Below are 19899 nucleotides of genomic sequence, written 5' to 3'. Positions count from 1 at the left end.
AAAAACATAAGTAATTATTTCTTAATATGCTTTATATAGGTAATTATTACCTATATAAAGCATATTATTAATTAGTTTTATTAAAAAATAATTTTGTGAGATAAAAAAACACCTATTTATAAATGTAAAAGAGTTATAAAAAAAAAATCTCATGACTTGAAGAAAAAAAAAGATATACAACATTTATATAGCTTTTTTATAATATGCTGGAGTCACATAAATTATATTATTGGTTTAATGTCTCGATAGGTTTCTAATTTGGTCTGAAATTTTAAATAGGTCTTTGTTTTTTTTACTGTATCAATTGCATCTATGTTTTTGTAAAATTGGTACTATTAAAAGTCTCATGTCTTACGTGGCATGATCAGTGTATATATTAATCATAGGTGGCATTAAAATCGAATTTTGTATTAAAATTTTTGAATGCACATAGGTTTAATCAGCTTTATCAAAGGGCAAAGTGGGAAAAATCAAAAAATTTAAGTGCAACCCCTTTAACTGAGAAATGCAAATCAGATTCGTTTTATTAGGGTTTTACAACATTGCCTCCAGCCTTCCCACTCTGATGAACAACAACTAGCGAGGGTATAGCTCAATAATTGAAGCTTCATTTTCTGATTCTTTAGCTGATTTAAGTATCGGTTCACTTGATCCTCTTTCCCTTAAATTATACTCCCATGACTGCATCTCTGAAAAGCTTCTAGTTATACTATTCATATAAAATGCAGGTTCTGCAGGAATAGGAAGACTTAGAGAATGGTTATTAAGCATCAGTACAATGGTATCCCTGGTTGGTCTATCAACTAAATTTTCTTGAACACAAAGTAAACCAATATGGATGCATCTCGGGATTTCATGCCGTGAATTGTTGTTAAGTGATGGATCTACAATATTTATAGCCTTTCCCTCCTTCCAGCTTCTCCAAGCCTGCAAAATTTGTTATCAGATCACCAATTCACTTCTACATTAACATTTTGGACCATCTAATCTTCTAATCCATAACTTAGGTGGCAAAAATGAAGCAAGTGACCAAAATAAGACTTACGAAGCTTAGTAGATCCTCCATGATCTCCCCATTATTGACTCCACTGTTTTTCTAGCCGCTTACAATCTCAAGAATAAGATATTTGATTTTTACCCTTACACGAACCCTAATAATACGAATTCCTAATTTTTTTCCACAATCTGATTTGTATTTCTCAATTAAAGGGGCTACACTTAAGTTTTGTAATTTTTCCCACTTTGCCCTTTCTGAAATATGCATTCATAATTTTTAATACAAAATTCGTTTTTAATGTCACCTATTATTAATCTATACACTAACCATGTCACGTAAGTCAAAAGTTAAACGGTCGTTTGTTCAATTTGACGAGAAACCTTTAATTGTATCAATTTTACAAAAACAAAGATCCAATTGAGACGTCGAAAACAAAAAGACTTATTTAAGATTCCATATCAAAATAAAGATCTACCAAGATATTAAACTATTATTTTGTTATCACAACATTTCAAAGCAACAAAACTCTTAATATTATAAGAATAAAGGAAATGAAAAGGAGCATATATAATTCTTGCGAAAGGTATGATATATCTGACGCATAGAACTGATTATTTTACACATATATATGATATATGATAGAGGTAGGATAAGACATGCATGTTCTTCCCTATTGATATCCATGGATGATGCATTGAGAGTAACTGAGATGACTTAGCAAGTGAGGTTATCACCAGGAGCAACACCAAGCTGCGAACAGTATTGTGTGTAGTAATCAACACGAGCCTGAACAGCATCAGGGTTTCCTCCATCACATTCAACTTCACCTTTCATAGCTCTAATGGTTTCACCAAATCCTTGCTCCATCACAGGGCTCACATTTTCTGTCCAGTACCACAGTGCTGTCTTGAACGACACCACTGGGTCACTCCCCACTGTCTCCGGTGCCTTCAACCCATCAAAACCAATGCTCTCTCCTGCTGCTCCATAGTTGTAGTTCCATTTCAGTTGAATCGGCCCACGACCATAGTACTCCTTGTCAGCCGCACACGGATACTCATCACTCTTGCTTTCATCACAATAGTCCTTTGATTCACCTTCACTCTCTTCTATGTAGCAAAAATCTACAAAAACCATTCATGTTCATTAATAGTTATAGAAGTCCCACTTCAACTAGAAAGAGATTAGAGAAACAGTAATGATACTAACGTTGAGTTTCATGGGTGAAATGAGCAAAAGCAGCAGCAATTTCACGTTTGGAGTCATCTACAGAACCACTCCTACCAAACTGTTTGTAGGAATTGAGAGCATGCAGGAAGGCTTGTCGAGAGTAGAAATTCTTCCCCGGACAATCAGCATCGTCATCACCTTCGTCGAATATATTGTTGAAGAATTCAGTTGTGACAATGTCAGCCACAGAAACATGGTTGGCTGAGTCAGTGCCATAGCAAGCACCTTGTTGGCACCCTATTAGCATCAACGCTAAGAAACTCACCATCACTCTCGTTACTCCAGTGTTCATGTTTTGCACCTTCTTGTTCCACATCGCCTGATGGAGAATTCTATCGAACTGTGTGATTACTATAAATACACAACTTTGGCAATTTAGACCATACTCACTCCTATTTGTAGCATGTTTTCTTTTCAGGAAAAATTATACTTGTTTTATAGATAAATTTTGAAATAATATTATTTAATTGTATATTGGTTGATGGAACAAAAGTTTATATTATAAAAGAATGATGAATTGATTGCATATGAAAAATAATTTGTGAAACTATTATTGTCCTTTCATGAACCTTTCAATTAATGCACTTAGTTAAAATACATTTATATTAGTTGAATATAATAAATTGGTTATTTTATGAAAACCATTAATATTTTAAACTTATATTAAAGTAGGCGGACTTTAATAACAATAAATATATTACAACTACTAAAGTTATCTTATTTAATTAAAGATATTTTAAGGAAAATACTTCAATCCAGTTTTATATAAAAAGAAAAAACAATGACAGATTTTCAGAATAATTGCTTGATATGGAACAAAAAGAAAAAAACAATAACAGACTTATTAACAAGATCCATGAAGTATTTAAGTGACATATAAATGAATAAATATATACTTATACAAAATAGTTATTTTTACCTTTAATTTTTAAAAAATTGATAATGAGTAATTTTAAGCCGGGTATACTATGATAAAAGTTAGTAAAATTTGTGCATGGTTTGATAATAAAATTATGGATTAAATGTTGTTTTTTAATTTCTAAATTTATATACAAAATTAAAATTTATTTATGTTCAAAATTTCATATATTTTGTTTTTAAACTTAAAAAATGATAACTATAATTTTCTAATGCAGTGTTACTTTTTTTTATATAAATCATGTTATATAGTATAACTTTTTCAAATATTAACCGTTATTTAACATATAAGATTTCTTAAAATTAAAATAACTATATTTATTTACTTTTAAAATTTAAAGATTAAATTATATGAATTTGAATTTTACATACGAATTTAAATACTTAGAAACATATTCATTCCTAAAATTATTTTAACTTTTGAGTTTGACATTATACCGCTAAAATTTCATTCCATTATTGCAGAAGGAATAAATGATAAGGGATAAGGCACGGATGTGTCAGTAATCTTCTGTGGGCTAACCTATAATACTATATAACTACTAATGGCTATTTAATTAAACTTTAATATATTGTAGAGTAGCATTTTTTATTAACTTGGGAATAAATTAATTTCACTTATAAAAGAACTTCTAGACAGTATTATTTTCTATAAAGTAAAAATGTAGGCTTCTTTGCAGTTACATTAAAAGCTTAACATTAATTAATCAATTTTAAGTAACAAAAGGTTTGATTAGTTACAACTACTCCAATATAGGCATGATAGGTTAGTGAAATTGTTAATCATTATACTTTCATAAGTTTGGTATGAAAGATTTTATTTTTTGATAGATAATTGCTGAAAGATGAAGTATACAACAATTCATACATAAGAACCTGTTACCAACTCCCACATACAATTACATTTACAAGAAATTGTTTTTTTGTAACTTTTTTCTTTTGTTGTGTAAAGAATTGTATTTTATATTATCTTATGTTTAACCTTCCATGCTTCTATTTTGGTTTTACATATTTTTTTCATTTGAATTAAATATAAAAAATACACTTAATCTACTCATAATTGTTAAACATTGTAAATTTGTTCATTTTTACATTAATCGATTAAAAATATAAAATATTAACATTTATAATTATTATTCTTATTACATTCAATAATTGAATATTGTTTCAGAGTTTAAGACTTAAGAATAATTTAAATATTTTCTTTATATACTTTTTAAAAACAAAATCATTACAAAACTTCAATTTCCAAACAAATAATATTATAATTAATTAATGATTAATCTTAACCCTATCATCCGAAAAAAAGGATGTATTCTACAAACTTAATATCGAAATAATTATAAAAATTATTTTTTTTGATAAAATAAATTTGACATATATATCAATATTAATCATATATATGTGTTACACATAGATTTAACATAAGTTACATAGTAGGCATGGTGTATTATGCATTATGACTTTTCCATCCCAACACTCTAATATTTTTTATAAATTCTTTTAAGAGATTAATCACAGAGATATAAAATAAAGAATAGCACAAATTCAAACCACATTATATTACTTATAATTCAAAATTTAAAAACAATTTAATATTTTTTATATGATATTCAACTTCTTGATTATAATCCAAAACTTTAAAACAATTTAATATTTTTTTATGTGATACTCAATTTCTAGACAAGACTTAACTTTCATTTTGATTCATATGAATAAAAGAAGAATCATATATAACCCTCTGAAACAGTTTTTCTACTTTACATGTAAAAATCAAACATAGGAAATGGATCCTCCACTCAGAAAAATCATGAACTGATATCCAATAACAATTTCTTTACATTTCATGTCCACCACCATTGTTAGGAAGTGGAATTCTTATCAGAATATCTTGTATTATGGAGGACTATATATATTTTTAAATATATTGGAATCCAAACAGTATTGAAATCTCTGAGCCTTTGAATTGTTTATTTATTAACTATATATAACATATATGTGGTATATATATATATATATATATATATATATATATATATATATATATATATATATATATACTCCTATATCCATGTAACTCAGCAAGTAAGATTGTCACCAGGAGCAACACCAAGTTGAGAGCAATACTGGGTGTAATAATAAACACGAGCATTGACAGTGTCAGGGTTTCCTTGATTACATTCAAGGTAGCCATTGATGGCTTTAATGGTTGCACCAAAGCCCAGGTGAATGACAGGGCGAACAAACTCCATCCAGTACCACAATGCTGTCTTGAAGGACACAACAGGATCATTGGCCACTGTCTCTGGAGCATTCAACCCATCAAAACCAATGTTCTGTCCTGCTGGTCCATAGTTGAAGTTCCATGACAGTTGGATAGGTCCACGACCATAGTACCCTTTGTTAGGTGCACATGGAAACTCAATGTTGCTTTCATCACAGTAGTCCCTTGATGCCCCTCCAATCTCTTCTATGTAGCAAAAATCTGCATCCATAATCATATATTATAACACAACTGATGCAGAAAACCAGTATTTGATTTCTGCTATATGTAAAAATTCGTCATAACATTTACAGAAATAGAAGAAAATCCATATATATATATATATATATATATATATATATATATATATATATATATATATATATATATATATATATAATAAGATGATAGTAGTGGTACTAACGTCCAGTTTCATGGGTGAAATGAGCAAAAGCAGCTGCAACTTCACGTTTGGAATCATCGTCACTACTAAGACTACCAAATCGATGGTAGGAATTGTGAGCTTTGAGGAAAGCATCACGTGAGTAGAAGTTCTTTCCTGGACAATCACCATCGGCCTGGTTGATTATCATGTCGAAGAATTGTGGTGTGACGATTTTATCTATATGGGAGCTCTCGGTTTTTGGCACCATCGTCATCATCACCATCATGAATAAGGTTGTCACAAACCCTGCAACCTTGCTCACCATAGCTACCTGCAACATTATGTTAGAGAAACTATATAATGTTTGTTAGACAAGGTTGAGACTTATGAGCAGAAAGGGTGTGTATTTATAGTGTTAATGCTGGCTACAGGACTTTCAACTTTGGGAAAGGAAGTGCTGACACCCCAAACAGCTTTTCTGCTCGAAATTTCAATCTTAACTTGCTGACACAGTATTAGAGTATGTCCCATTCTATGATAGAACAACCTAATTCACGGTTAGATTTTGACTTCATAGATATCATTTGTTAGGATACTTATACACGAATATTGATATTTTAATAATTTAAAATATATATAAAAAATAGCTAATGGTATTTAAAATTCACTTTTGAGACAACCTATTATTATGTCTAAATTCATTTTGGATTAGGATTGAATTTTTTTTTGAAAAATATTTATACAAAAAAAAAAACATTAATTGTGGATAGACACAGTGGTGTGTTTTGCAGGTGAAAAAGCTTGAAAGCTAAATGAATGGTCTAACGTGCTTGTGTTTGACTTTAATGATGGCGTAACTAGCCAGACATTGTCACGCAACCCAACTCTAGCTATATTTCAATTTAGATAGGCTTTGTAGTCTCTCCATATTAAAAAACAAAAAGTTTTATAAATTTATAGGAGCTTATAAACGATTAAATAAGGGAATTTTTAAATTTTTTTAAAAAATGATGAATTGATTTTACCTTAATTAAAGAATGCCTTTATATTTTATTTTATTTTTCTCTTACGATTATTTGCTTACAATTTCTTCAAACTAACTTGTAATGTTTTTAATTTTTTTTCAATAACTTTCAAAACAAACACGAACTTTAAATTCGTTTTGTTTATTTCGTTAAAATGCTATAAATATATTCATTTTGCATATTACACCATTGCCCTCTTTTGTTAATTTAGGAAACGTGTTGTTGATGATGATGGGTAAATGGTTCTTTACGAATATGATTATCGACATTGGTAAATTTGTGGTACATGTTAAGCTCTTAAGGTAAAACTAAAACAACCTTAATATATGTTTTGTCTCGTCATTTATATCTCTATTTAATGATTTCATCCCATTATTATAAAATAAAGTTTAATTTGATTAATTATTTTTTAAAATACATCAATGAACAGTAATTACAATAACATTGAATATGAGATAGAGAAATTACCAATAATTACTAAGAAATCGAATATTTAAAATTTAATTAATTATGTTAACATAATCTATGGTTGATAGCAACAATATCGTATGTGGTAAGAAAAGTGGAAAAGGACCTGCAAAGTTATAGCAGGGGTGGGAAGAAGATGATGTCTACCACACTCTCAGTATCGTTCTCTTGTAATCCCAAAAACCCAAAATCGCTTTGCTTTCTTCCTTTGCAGGACTTTGCCAACACTTCCACTCTCAGGCTTTTGCCAACACTTCCGCTTCGTTGTTCTCAGGTTTTGTCTTCATGCATTCTTTTATTTTTTTTCATTACAGCAATTTCTATAGCTTCTTTGCATTTTTCTCAGACCCTGGAACCTTTCAATCTCAACCATCTGTTGTTTTATGTATCTCTTGATTTCAATTGATAAACATTTGCAATACAAATTTACTCGTGTTTCCGTATTAAATTGTGAACACATATAATTTTGGAGCAGATTTATTATATTATGCACTTATGCTCATGCATTGGATTTGTTAGGTTTTGATTAGGTTTTTTCTTGAAGAATTCAGAAGTGGTTTAATTGGGGGTATGGAAAACTGTTCATGGCGTTGAATTTTATTTTACGCAGGAAAGAAGCCTTGCACCACCCCCAACTGGGCTGGATGAAAACATTGGGGGTTTTTCAGCCTCAAACGACTGCGTTTTGAGCAGCAATACACCGGTGCTTCGGCAAAATGGCCTACCTCCTCTGGTCAGTGCATTGAAAGCTTCTGCTGAGCAAAATGTTGCCAGTTTTCACTTTCCTGGACATAACAGAGGGCGTGCTGCTCCTGCTTCCTTGACTCGGCTCATTGGAACGAGACCCTATTTGCATGATTTACCTGAGCTTCCAGAGCTTGACAACCTCTTTTGTCCTCAGGGGCCCATATTAGAAGCACAGATTGAAGCGGCCAAACTGTTTGGATCATCACATACATGGTTTCTGGTTGGAGGTACTACTTGTGGGATTCAGGCAGCCATTATGGCTACCTGTTCCCCCGGAGAATTTCTGATTCTTCCAAGGAATTCCCATATATCAGCTATATCTGCTATGGTATTGTCCGGTGCAGTGCCTAAGTATATTGTTCCCGACTATGAGAATGATTGGGACATTGCTGGTGGTGTCACTCCATTACAGGTGATTCGGATGCTGCCCACTCCTTTACGAAAATTTACTGGCAGAAATAAAAATTTCATGCAAGCACTTGATATGAATGGAATTGCCTTAGTCATTAAAGAAACAATCTAAATAGTTTTTGTTTTAACTCTTACACCACACAGAAGATGAGCGATTGTTCTGAATCTCTGACTTTTTACTTTACTTAATAGTAGAATTCTCTTAGTAATTTTATCTAGTTCTCACATTTTTTTTCTTCTGTGGATGTTTTCTCAGGTATTGAAAGCCATCCGGGGATTAGAAATGGAAGGGAAAAAAGCGGCAGCGGTTTTCATCACCTCGCCTACTTATCATGGTATTTGCAGTGATGTAAGCAGGATTTCTGAGCTGTGTCATTCTCGTAAAATTCCTTTGATTGTTGATGAAGCTCACGGTGCACATTTTGGATTCCATTCTGAACTACCTAACTCAGCCCTCCAGCAAGGGGCTGATCTGACTGTACAATCAACTCACAAAGTTCTATGCTCTCTTACTCAGTCATCTATGCTGCACATGTCAAGAAATATTGTAGATAAGGAAAAAATTGATAGATGTCTCCAAACTCTTCAAACCACAAGCCCTAGCTATCTGCTTTTGGCATCCCTGGATGCTGCCAGAGCTCAACTTAGTGAACGCCATGATGTTGTATTCAACCAAGCAATTGCATTAGCTTATGAAGCAAAGTTCACGCTAAAACAAATTGCTGGTATATCAGTGCTTGAGAATTCAAGCTTTTCAACGTTTCCTGCAATTGATCCATTGCGTCTCACTGTGGGCTTTTGGAAGCTTGGTCTATCAGGTTACGAAGCTGACGAAATCTTATACAGAGATTATGGTGTTATCTGCGAACTTGTTGGGAACAAATCTATTACTTACGCATTTAATCTCGGGACTTGTAGGGACCATGTCCAAAGACTTCTCTTGGGAATAAAGCATTTGGCTGCAACATATTCTTCCATTCAGCAACCTGAAGAGAAAGTGTGTGATGTTCATGCACCCTTTGATGATATAATAATGAGTTTAATCCCCAGAGATGCCTTTTTTGCTAGTAAAAGAAAAGTAACAATAAGGGAGAGCATTGGTGAGGTTTCAGGGGAGCTTGTATGTCCATATCCTCCGGGCATACCAGTATTGATCCCTGGTGAGGTTATTACCGAAAGAGCTGTTGATTATCTTCTACATGTTAGGAGTAAAGGTGCTGATATTAGTGGGGCATCTGATCCCTTACTTTCTTCAGTAGTTGTCTGCAACATAAAGTAAATCAGCCGGTGAGAAGCACCTTGAAGTTAAACTTCCCAGGTGGCCTTTGATTTTTGTATCACCAAAAGATTATTTTACAGTTGACGATGGTTTACACAGCTGAGGAAATTCTCGAGTAGTTAGCAACTAGTAAAGGCAGAATTGTTGGAAACCTTTCCTCAAATGCATAAGAATGAAACAGTACTCAATTTTTGCCTCTTGGAAATGCTACTGGGTTACGATTTGTTAAATATAGGTCGAACTCATTGAGTCATGAGACTGGGCAATTGAATGCTAATCCTCGAGGAAGGATCAAAACTATTGGCAGGGCCCAGATGCAAACCAGCATCAACCTGGACGCAATCATAAATATTCAAAGAAAATTGCAACTAATTGGATTTTAATAGTATATGTGTAGCTAATTGGAAAAAATATGATTTAGAGAATGTCATGGAGAATAGGAATACTTGATTTTAGATTTTTTCATGCTATTAACGTTATGGTGACAGGGAATGTCAAACATTGAGAAGTCAGTGCCAGATACCAGAGTCACACTGCATATCTTCATCCCGGTCCTCAGAAATTGCTTATGTTTTCAGTTTCAACATTAGTTAAGTCGTCAGAGATATAAAACTTTTCATGCAAGTATTGCTATGTGTTCTTTTTTAATCAAGGTTGTGTAGATCTGTTGAGGTCATCATCAAGCTTTGGTTGGTGATTTTTTTGTTGATTTTGGGTTACTTCGCTGCTATTTTGGATTATTCTGGTGCAGTGGTGTTTAGATCCAGTGGGCTACTATGTTGTTACTTTATAGTACTGTTCAATGCTATGTTGCTAGGTTGCTTTGTATTTTGGGTTATTCTTTCAGTCATCATAAACCATTATGTGCATAACGCGAACGATGCACTGCATGTATATGTTATAATCGCGCATGGACAAAATAGGTAATTGATTTCTTAATAAAACTTGTGCTTTTAAAATACTTTTCCTTTTTAGAGATCTGACTTAGCAATAAAATTGATTTATTTAAGATAATAGAATATGATAAAAAAAAATATGAAAATAGAAATTTGCACAATAAATTTTATATTAATTTGAATTAGAAGACTTTACTTTCAATTGTTAATTTTTCTAAGGAGAGATTAATTCAAACCTTAAAAATAAGCCAAATTTACAATAATAAGAAATAAACTAAATTTACAATTAGAAGAAATAATTTAAAGTTTAGAAAACATTTCTTTTGAAGCTACAAGAGATAAAACATACTCCATTGAAATCTATAAAAAATATTTTGAATCTCATAAAGAAAGAAGACATCTCTCTTAAATCACACAAGGAATGAAGAAATATCTTTCTTGAATCTACACCGAATCAATACTTCCATTAAATCACACAAAGGATGAATAATTTCACCTAACAACACTCAATAATTTAAGATCACATTTGATGAAAGTTATCACTCCACTTACAACATATTTTCAAAACTTTTTCAAACAGTTATAACTCAACTCATGTATTTGAAAACATAAACCTTTGCTCATTTTATAGAAGAAAACTTGTGTTGGAAAAATCTCATTTCAAAATTAGGTTAAAATATGAAAAATCAAGTTACAATGTTAATAATCTATTATTACAGATAATAATTAATTGTTGTTGCATTACTTTTTCAAATATGTTTTACTGTATATTTTCATTTCATCAATAATCAATTATAATAAAATGATAATCGATTATAATAAGTGATAATCAATATAATAATTAATTGTTAATATGAATTTTACAAAAATAATTTTATCTTAAAATGATTTAGTACTATGCTGTATGACTAATATTTGGTTTGTCTAGTGAATCTACATAAACTATAGTTCGCAACAGATATCTTAGTTTGTTCAATTTGTCTCATTAGATGTTTTTCTCCCTTGGCACATGTCAATTAGACACATATAAGTTCAAAATGGTTAATTAGAAGCAATTGATTCAAACTTACATAATTTTACTCAAACACCACGTAAATCACAAACATGCATCATTCAATTCACTTATCGATTTAAAAGTCTCGTAATTCAAAATTATTAATAATAGGTAGAAACATAATTCATCCACCACACCAATTAACTCCTCTTAGTCAGTTGTTCACCAACAAATCCATCAATTCCATTCAATAGTCATACAAATTTAAATATCTCAAAAAAAAATAATGATATTTAGATAATATTTTAATATAAGACCTTATGTTTTTATAAAAAGTACAAATTTTATTGAATAAAAAACTAAAAAGAGAAAAAAATCTAAATATACAAATCAAATTGTTAATGTACCTATTTCTAAAAATCACACTTGCCAAATCGCCAAAGTCATAGTTATTAATTGGATTTTAGCTTGTATACCTAACTTGTTAGTTATCGTTTTAAAATCTTATTATTATCTTCTTAAAATCTCATTATCCAATAATAATGGCATAAGCGCCAAAGTTTTGACTTTTCTGCTGTGTAAGATCGTATCCTTTACAGCCATATAATCTATCCTAATTGGGATATATTACAATTAAGAGTGTTGCATGATCTAAGAATATACTCTCTTTCTTTCTATCTCAGTCTCCTTTATTTCTATTTGCAGGATTTTTTCACAAAATCTGGTTTTTAAGTCTCCATGATGCCTCACCAAAACGGGATTCCCCCACTAGTCACTGCAGTAAAATCTTCAGCCGAAAAAAATGCAGCGAGTTTTCACTTTCCTGGACACAACAGAGGGCATGCTGCACCTGCTTCCATGACTGCGCTCATTGGAAGAAAACCCTTTGTTCATGACTTGCCTGTGCTTCGTGAGCTTGGCAATCTCTTTTGTCCCTACGGTCCCATATTAGAAGCACAGCTCGAAGCAGCAAAACTCTTTGGATCCTCGTACACATGGTTTCTTGTCGGAGGTACAACTTCTGGAATCCAGGCCGCCATAATGGCAACATGTTCTCCTGGGGAACTTCTCATTCTTCCAAGGAATTCTCATATATCAGCTATATCTGCTGTGGTATTATCTGGTGCAGTGCCTAAGTACATCATTCCTCACATTCTCAATGATTGGGACATTGCTGCTGCTGTCACTCCATCTCAGGTAAGAATCTTAATGTTAAAAGCTTAACCTCGCTAAATTTGTGCATTAGGTTGATATGTATAATGTAGAGACACTGTCTTATGTATGAATGATTGTAAGAAAGCAATCAAATGGAGATTTGTTATCATTTATGAATTTTTGTTCATATATATAATTTTGTCTCTTATGTATATATATATTTAAGAAGATAGTGGGTGCTGTTGCAGGTATTTCAAGCTATCCGGGAAGTAGAAATGGAAGGGAAAAAAGCAGCAGCAGTGTTCATCACTTCACCAACTTATCATGGTCTTTGCAGTGACTTGAGCAGGATTTCTGAGCTCTGTCACTCTCATAAAATCCCTTTGATTGTTGATGAAGCTCATGGCGCACATTTTGGATTTCATTCTAAACTGCCTAAGTCAGCTCTCCAGCAAGGTGCCGATCTCATCGTGCAGTCCACTCACAAAGTTTTATGCTCTCTTACACAGTCATCCATGCTGCACATGTCAGGCAACATTGTAGACAAGGACAGAGTTTCTGCATGTCTCCGAACTCTCCAAACCACAAGCCCTAGTTTTCTGCTTCTGACATCCCTTGATGCCGCTAGAGCTCAACTCAGTGAGAACCCTGATACTGTATTCAACCAAGCAATTGCATTAGCCGATGAAGCAAAGCGTGTGCTAAAACAAATCCCTGGCATCTCAGTACTTGATAATTCAAGCTTCCCAGCCTCTCCTGCAGTTGATCCATTGCGTCTCACTGTAGGGTTTTGGAATCTTGGTTTATCAGGTTCCGAAGGAGATGAAATCTTATACAAGGATTATGAAGTCATATGTGAACTCGTTGGGAATAGATCAATAACTTATGTACTTAATCTTGGAACTTGTAGGGAGCATGTCGACAGGCTTGTGTTGGGTATTAAGCGTTTGGCTGCAACATATGCTTCCATTGGAAAAGCAGAGAAGAAAGTGGTGAATGTTCATGCACCCTTTGATGATATAATAATGAGTATGATCCCTAGAGATGCATTTTTTGCAAGTAAAAGAAAAGTGGCAATAAGAGAGAGCATTGGTGAGGTTGCAGGGGAGATTATATGTCCCTACCCTCCTGGTGTACCATTATTGATCCCTGGTGAGGTTGTAACTGAAAAAATTGTTGATTATCTGCTTCTTGTTAGGAGTAAAGGTGCTGAAGTTAATGGAGCATCTGACTCCTCGCTTTCTTCGATAGTTGTTTGTGGTAAATTAGCAGCTGGGAAGGAGCACCCTTAAGCGAAAACTTCCCAAGTGGTGTTTGGTCTTTGTGTCACGCTACAACGTTATTATAACAGTGTACAAGGATTTTCTCGTGCATTGAATATTTTTCGGTCAGCAAACAAGATACATACTCTTTTTGCTCCTCAAGACGATTAATCATGAATTAATGAGATAAACTGTATAACGCTTATTTTCCTTCATTCATTAATTTTGAATTAGTGGAGATGCGATTTGGTGGAAAGTGACATGTCGGGTAGAGATTTCAAGTGGGAAAAGATTTGATCTTTTGCAGTGTCGGTATCAACTTTTCAAAGTTCGTTCCTTTAAACTTTCCCTTTATAGCAAAAATATGTAAGATGCTGAAGAGATCTATTACGTTGACCCATTAATTTTTTCCCAAGAAAAAAGTCAAGTGTACTATGATGTAATGATCTATTTAAGTCGGGTATATTCAGTTAACCGTAGTATTGATCAAAATGATTTTTTCAATTAATTTTTATCTTTTATTGTAGTGAAAAACTGAAAATTGCCCTGCTTTCAATTTAATCGTATGAAGTTCGTGCAGAGTAATCTTTGATGAGGAACACTAGGAGGGAAAATAAATCTGTCTGTAACAAAGGGAAATAAATGAAAGCTTTGAAATTGGAATTGGATGGTGGAGCGAACTGGACCCCACCTTGTTGAGGCAAAACCTCAAAAAGAGTAACTGAGTAAAGGATAAGACATCATCATTCACCACTCATATGTGAGAGACAGACACGACATGAACATGAACATGAACATGAACATGACGATGGCTTCCAAGTCCAATTCCACAATATTTGGAGTTCCTTCTTTCACAACATGCCCTTTCTCTACGACTGGAACTAGAACCTGCTGCATTCATGTTCTTGCCATTCCAAATGAAAAAACCAGAGACACTGTTTCTCTCGGTCTCAGTCTGATCAAGAGGAGGAGGTACCCTATTACTTCACTCTCCAAAACTTTAGTGAATGATACTTAGCAACCTTATTGGCTTATTTGTTTTGTTTTTATGTTCTTCCATACAGCTTGGGTGGATTTTATAGTCCCATTGAAACAACTCTCGGATATCTCAATACACCAATTTCAGCCCTTAATTCAGGTGACTTTTGGACCCATCCCTCTGTTGCATTTCAAATATATGAATGAATGTTCTAGAGAGTGTTAAGCGCATAAAATGGGAAAACACCAATTACCAACTTTCATGTGTTCTGCTTCTAAAATTTCTCACCTAAAAAAATCTTTGAACTTTACTGCCTTCAATGAATGTATACTCACTTTTGCTCTGGACTTTTGTTAGTTCTGCACTGATATTAATATATTATGTTCTTCTTGTCTTGTAGGTTTAGAAGCATCAATTACAGATTCCAACGAACTTTCAGCCGTGTTAACAAATGCCAAAATAGTACTGGATTCTGAAGATGAAAATAAGATACAGGTGAGCATGCAACAAAAACTGGTTCAGTGTAGAATTGTTTTTTGCCTCTTTCATGAAATTATCTCATGTTTCATTATGTTCTCATTCTATGTTTCCAATTTCTGTCTCCATCCATAGCTTCTATTCTCTGTTTCTCTTGATATTTTCTTCTATCTCTCTACCGCCATTGCTTTATCCCATAGAGTACAAGGATGAAAAGATGTGATTATGTACTTTGTAATGTTACTTGTATTTATACAAGAAGGTCAAAATTGAAGCTGATATTGCTGTAAAGTGAACATATTTTTTTTGGTTGTTACAGACATTGCCACTAGCATACAATGCAATCTGCAGCTTAAAATTTACAGAAAATAAGACTAGATATATTACTATATCAAGCCTTTTCCTTTACCTTTTAGTTTCCCCTTCTATCATCTATTGTTTTCTTTACTGGATCATGTTAATTTCAAGTTTTCACATTCATGTACCCTACTACTTTTTGGTTTGATGCTGCAATAACTGTCTTATGGAATTAATGGCAGCTGAGAGTGGACTTGACTGGTGATCAAACACAAAAAGTATTCGATAGGATCGTAACAAACTTAGGTCGAACTGCCCCACCGGTTCCGGGATTTCGCATGCAAAAAGGAGGTAAGAACCAAGAAGCTGCATTATTGATAAAGATTGATGCAGTGCCTTTTCATACCCTGAACAATTCAATTGTTTATTTCTCATTCAAAATTTATCCTCAAGAGTTGCTTGAACACAAGGCGTTAGTATTTGTGTTGAAACACTTCCTTTTCAAATCCAATACTTATTTCTCGATGTTGATATGATTTTGCATGTGATGCACTTTCCTGTTGACTATAGTTCTGTATTTTAGCAGAATAAAATTATGCAGTTCATAGTTTTTACTGAATTATTAAATTGTGCATGTGATGTCCGAACTTCTCCAGGAAAATCTTCAAAGGTGCGTGATTTCTAATCAAGTCTTTTTTTTATATCTGATGAGTTATTATTTATTATCTTTTCATATATAAATTGTTTATTCTTTCATCTGCAATGTAGTTAATAACATGAATATAATTAAAATGCAAGCATTGATCAATGAGATGATTAGATTTTTCTATCAAATATCTTATCCAACAACTATTAGTTAGCCCTCAAAAGAAAAAAAATAGAAAGGCCATCCATTACCCTATGCCCAACAAATATCATAGCTCTGATACTATGTTAGAAGTGGGTTCTAGGCCTAACTCAACCCCACAAAACCGGCTTGTAAGGTGAGGTCTGTACCTTACTTATATATTATAAATTGGCCTTATCTCTAGTCGATGTGGAACTTCCAACATTATCATGTTTGCTTCTTCCTCAAAGATAACCAACCCCATTAGCAAATGTATGCAGATACCAAAGGACTTCCTTGTTCAGATGCTAGGGGAAGAACGGGTTATCAAATTCGCAATACAAGAAATACTCAACTCTACCATGGCTGATTATGTGAAAAAGGCAAGTGATTTTTACCAAATAATATATATGGGTGTCATGAACATGAACTTATTTTCACATTTGATGATCCAATACCAGGAAAATATGGATGAAAAGAACTGGAAGATAAACACTACCCAATCGGCAGAACAACTCAAGAAGTCATTCACTCCAGGGAATGACTTTGGCTTCAATGTTATACTTGAGCCTGAAAATTAGTAAGATTCTAATCAACTTGTTATGGGAGATCTAGTTGTTGAGCATAACCAGATTGATCGTCAATGATGGCAACGTGATTTCTTTTCTCTCAATAATTTGCATATTAAAGAGGTGTTATTTGTTCGTCAGTTTGGTGTACACATAAAAATGGGCTGCAATATTCTATTATGAGCCTTGCAAGAAAAAATGTACAGGAAACACATTTTATATTTTTCATCCTGATTTTGAAGGGATACCAAAGTGACTCAGTTATATCTTACTGCCTCCTAGTTTGATATGTTACAAACTTTGAATCTCATAGCCTTTTTAGTAGGGGCTTGTCGAATGATGAGCTTCATTTTTTTCTGTCTACTGGAGTCTGCCATCTGCTCAATTAAACTTACCTATTTGATTTTGCATAAACTGATTTCCTGAGATTAGGATCAACATAATTACATGTTAAATGGAAAATCCCCCCACACCCCCACAATTATTTTTTTGCACATATAATGATTCTCTTAATTTTAGTATATTTTATATATTTGAAACCAAAAAATTTTGTACAACTCTTTTGACATCCCAATATATTTTCTGAAGATATACCAGTGTGGGATGTTGTGGGGATTGATTATGAATGTGAAGGGTGAAGACAAAGCAATTTAAACTCACAAAGAACAGTTAAATGGGTATATCCTCCTTTACATATAAGCTGGAAATATGTAAACTTAAAATAACTTTTCATATGGGCCAATCATGGAGTCACGAAGATCAGAGAATAGACCATAGAGGGAGTACTGGCGTAGATTTTTCACTTCATACCAAGAATTCAAAGCATCCAGATTCCTGTCAGTCCCTGAGAATGTCAACTGTATACCTATATTGCAGATATTCTCTCCATTTTTTTGACACTCTGTATTAGGCACTGCACAGTCTTGTTGATTCAGGCAACTACTTCCCTTAGGACATGCATCACAACCGAAACTCTTCCAATACAAGTTTTGAAGGGTACCCTCTTGAAATTCAAGAACCTGTTAATCATTCAACATTCAGATTCAAAACCACATTCCAAGAACTGGTCCTAAAGGAAATCACCTTCCTAGAAAAGCCAAATCTTGAGCATGTCAATTGAATTTACCAAAGTGAAACTAGTAATTGTGTGACTGTGGTCAGCAAACATAATAGGCAGAGACCTTGCTGCATATTTCTTCCCAGCAAATGCAACCATGTGTCCATTTCTTCCCTGATGAAGTCACAAAATTTAATTGAGAACTACCACCCAAAATTTTTCTGAAGAATATGGCTACTGAACCACTCAGCTTTTAGATCATAACAAAGCAGAAATATTTCTTCAAACAAAAACCATACATATCATCAAAACTTCAAGGAATTCTTCAAACTTATGCCAGGGAATATTGTATACCAGTTGAAAGCACCCTAAAATGGACGTTCTCAATCTTAAAGTATCTCAAATGTCCTTATCTAATGCAATTCCCCATGACTGAATTGATGCAACTACCAGAGACATGATAATGAAAGGAACTACAGAAGAAAAAGGTGTAAAGCTTTTTATAAACCAACTCTAACACCAAATATATTATTCTAACAAGTCTTTTTGCTGATAACATCATCCATATGCAGCATACAGAACATTGAATTGTGAATCATGATAACATAAAACTGCATACCGGGTCTAATGTGCTTCTGTTAATGGTAAGTAGGGAGATTTCATCAACCTTAGGCCTAAAAACAGCAACCTGTGCTCCTTTATTTGTGAGCTCTAGGCGTTTGTCACAAGGTGAAAGCTGTGGACCATTATCCGGGGAGAAAACTTGCTTATCCGAAAATGCAATACCAAATGTAAAGCCATCTCCTTTCTGAACTTTAGTATCGAGGCATGGACTATAAACATCATTTGTATCAGCTGCATCAACGACAAACATAGCCATCACAGCCATGATCACTACTCGTTTCACCAAATCTTCCCTCCTTATCTTGGACATGGCAAAAGCTTCACCCATCCCCATCTTCAAAAGCATGATCTTTTTCTGAGAAAAAAACGAAAGGTTTATTTTTCCAGGTCAATGCATGATGACAGAAAATTAAAGAACAAATTTTGTGGTGATAGAAACAAAGTGGTGTCAACTTTTGCATCTTAATTTATAGAAACAAAAAGAACGTCTGACAAGATTTGTGATTTGAGGATTTTTCTGTGGGACAGTGATGGAGATTATGGGGAAATGTATTTAAATAAAAAGACAGATAATTTCAACAATTACTTACAAAGCAATAAACTACTCTGGATACCTCGGAAATGAAGGTTTTGGATTGAAGAATGTTAAAGATGAGGATTGGTGTGTCTCTGTTTCCAAGACATGGAAATGGTGAATTTCTCACAAACTTTTTCAAAAGCGGTTATGGAGGTTGGCTTTTACCAGATAATAGATTTTGGTAACTAAAACAATTATCTGTTTGGCACAGGAAAATGCCAATTTCTCCGGAGAAAACTAGAACAAACAAATATTGTCTTAGCAAGAGGATGCATAAATTTAGAGAATGTGAAACTGTTAGTTTGTTTTTTACAGATTGGCCTACAAATGTATTAGGCCTTGTGAACTTTGTACTTTATGCTATATTTGCAACAGAAGTAAACATAAAAATACAAAATACGAATATTTTTATTTAATCAAAAAATAGATAAAACAAATATTTTTTTGAAAACACAAATTTAAA

General features: G+C 33.1%; 6 protein-coding genes across 7 annotated transcripts; 3 read left to right on the top strand and 3 right to left on the bottom strand.

The window, feature by feature from the left end:
- Window positions 1-576: 576 nt before the first annotated feature.
- On the bottom strand, window positions 577-1066 carry LOC106778451 (cysteine-rich receptor-like protein kinase 28). The gene is made up of 2 exons (XM_014666416.1): window positions 1046-1066; window positions 577-927 (listed from the first exon to the last, which is right to left on the bottom strand). The coding sequence occupies exons 1-2, from the start codon at window positions 1064-1066 to the stop codon at window positions 577-579; spliced, it is 372 nt and encodes a 123-aa protein (XP_014521902.1).
- A 479-nt stretch (window positions 1067-1545) lies between these two features.
- Window positions 1546-6165, bottom strand: LOC106778441. The gene is made up of 5 exons (XM_022787153.1): window positions 5833-6165; window positions 5229-5630; window positions 5086-5104; window positions 2207-2619; window positions 1546-2121 (listed from the first exon to the last, which is right to left on the bottom strand). The coding sequence occupies exons 1-5, from the start codon at window positions 6131-6133 to the stop codon at window positions 1712-1714; spliced, it is 1545 nt and encodes a 514-aa protein (XP_022642874.1). The 5' UTR covers window positions 6134-6165; the 3' UTR covers window positions 1546-1711.
- A 1198-nt stretch (window positions 6166-7363) lies between these two features.
- On the top strand, window positions 7364-10551 carry LOC106776924 (arginine decarboxylase). Its single transcript, XM_014664402.2, has 3 exons — window positions 7364-7560; window positions 7897-8445; window positions 8701-10551. Exons 1-3 carry the CDS (start codon window positions 7423-7425, stop codon window positions 9721-9723), a joined length of 1710 nt encoding a protein of 569 aa, XP_014519888.1. The 5' UTR covers window positions 7364-7422; the 3' UTR covers window positions 9724-10551.
- Window positions 10552-12085: 1534 nt separating this feature from the next.
- Window positions 12086-14526, top strand: LOC106755750 (arginine decarboxylase). The gene is made up of 2 exons (XM_014637961.2): window positions 12086-12810; window positions 13017-14526. Exons 1-2 carry the CDS (start codon window positions 12352-12354, stop codon window positions 14058-14060), a joined length of 1503 nt encoding a protein of 500 aa, XP_014493447.1. The 5' UTR covers window positions 12086-12351; the 3' UTR covers window positions 14061-14526.
- A 164-nt stretch (window positions 14527-14690) lies between these two features.
- On the top strand, window positions 14691-17476 carry LOC106755527. The gene is made up of 7 exons (XM_014637701.2): window positions 14691-15002; window positions 15095-15168; window positions 15410-15504; window positions 16026-16134; window positions 16440-16453; window positions 16891-16992; window positions 17071-17476. The coding sequence occupies exons 1-7, from the start codon at window positions 14809-14811 to the stop codon at window positions 17188-17190; spliced, it is 708 nt and encodes a 235-aa protein (XP_014493187.1). The 5' UTR covers window positions 14691-14808; the 3' UTR covers window positions 17191-17476.
- Window positions 17477-17667: 191 nt separating this feature from the next.
- On the bottom strand, window positions 17668-19516 carry LOC106756396. 2 transcript variants are annotated; one of them, XM_014638805.2, is made up of 4 exons: window positions 19450-19516; window positions 18855-19214; window positions 18305-18409; window positions 17668-18197 (listed from the first exon to the last, which is right to left on the bottom strand). In XM_014638805.2, the coding sequence occupies exons 2-4, from the start codon at window positions 19203-19205 to the stop codon at window positions 17895-17897; spliced, it is 759 nt and encodes a 252-aa protein (XP_014494291.1). In that variant the 5' UTR covers window positions 19206-19214; window positions 19450-19516; the 3' UTR covers window positions 17668-17894. The 2 variants fall into 2 exon arrangements, with proteins under 2 accessions (XP_014494291.1, XP_022634068.1); XM_022778347.1 differs by lacking the exons at window positions 18305-18409; window positions 19450-19516 and having other exon boundaries at window positions 18855-19373.
- Between the last annotated feature and the right edge of the window lie 383 nt (window positions 19517-19899).

Source organism: Vigna radiata, chromosome 2, assembly GCF_000741045.1.
Source record: "Vigna radiata var. radiata cultivar VC1973A chromosome 2, Vradiata_ver6, whole genome shotgun sequence".
NCBI lineage: Eukaryota > Viridiplantae > Streptophyta > Magnoliopsida > Fabales > Fabaceae > Vigna > Vigna radiata.
The sequence above is the reverse complement of the archived record's forward strand: the minus strand, read 5'-3'. Positions and strand labels throughout refer to the sequence as shown.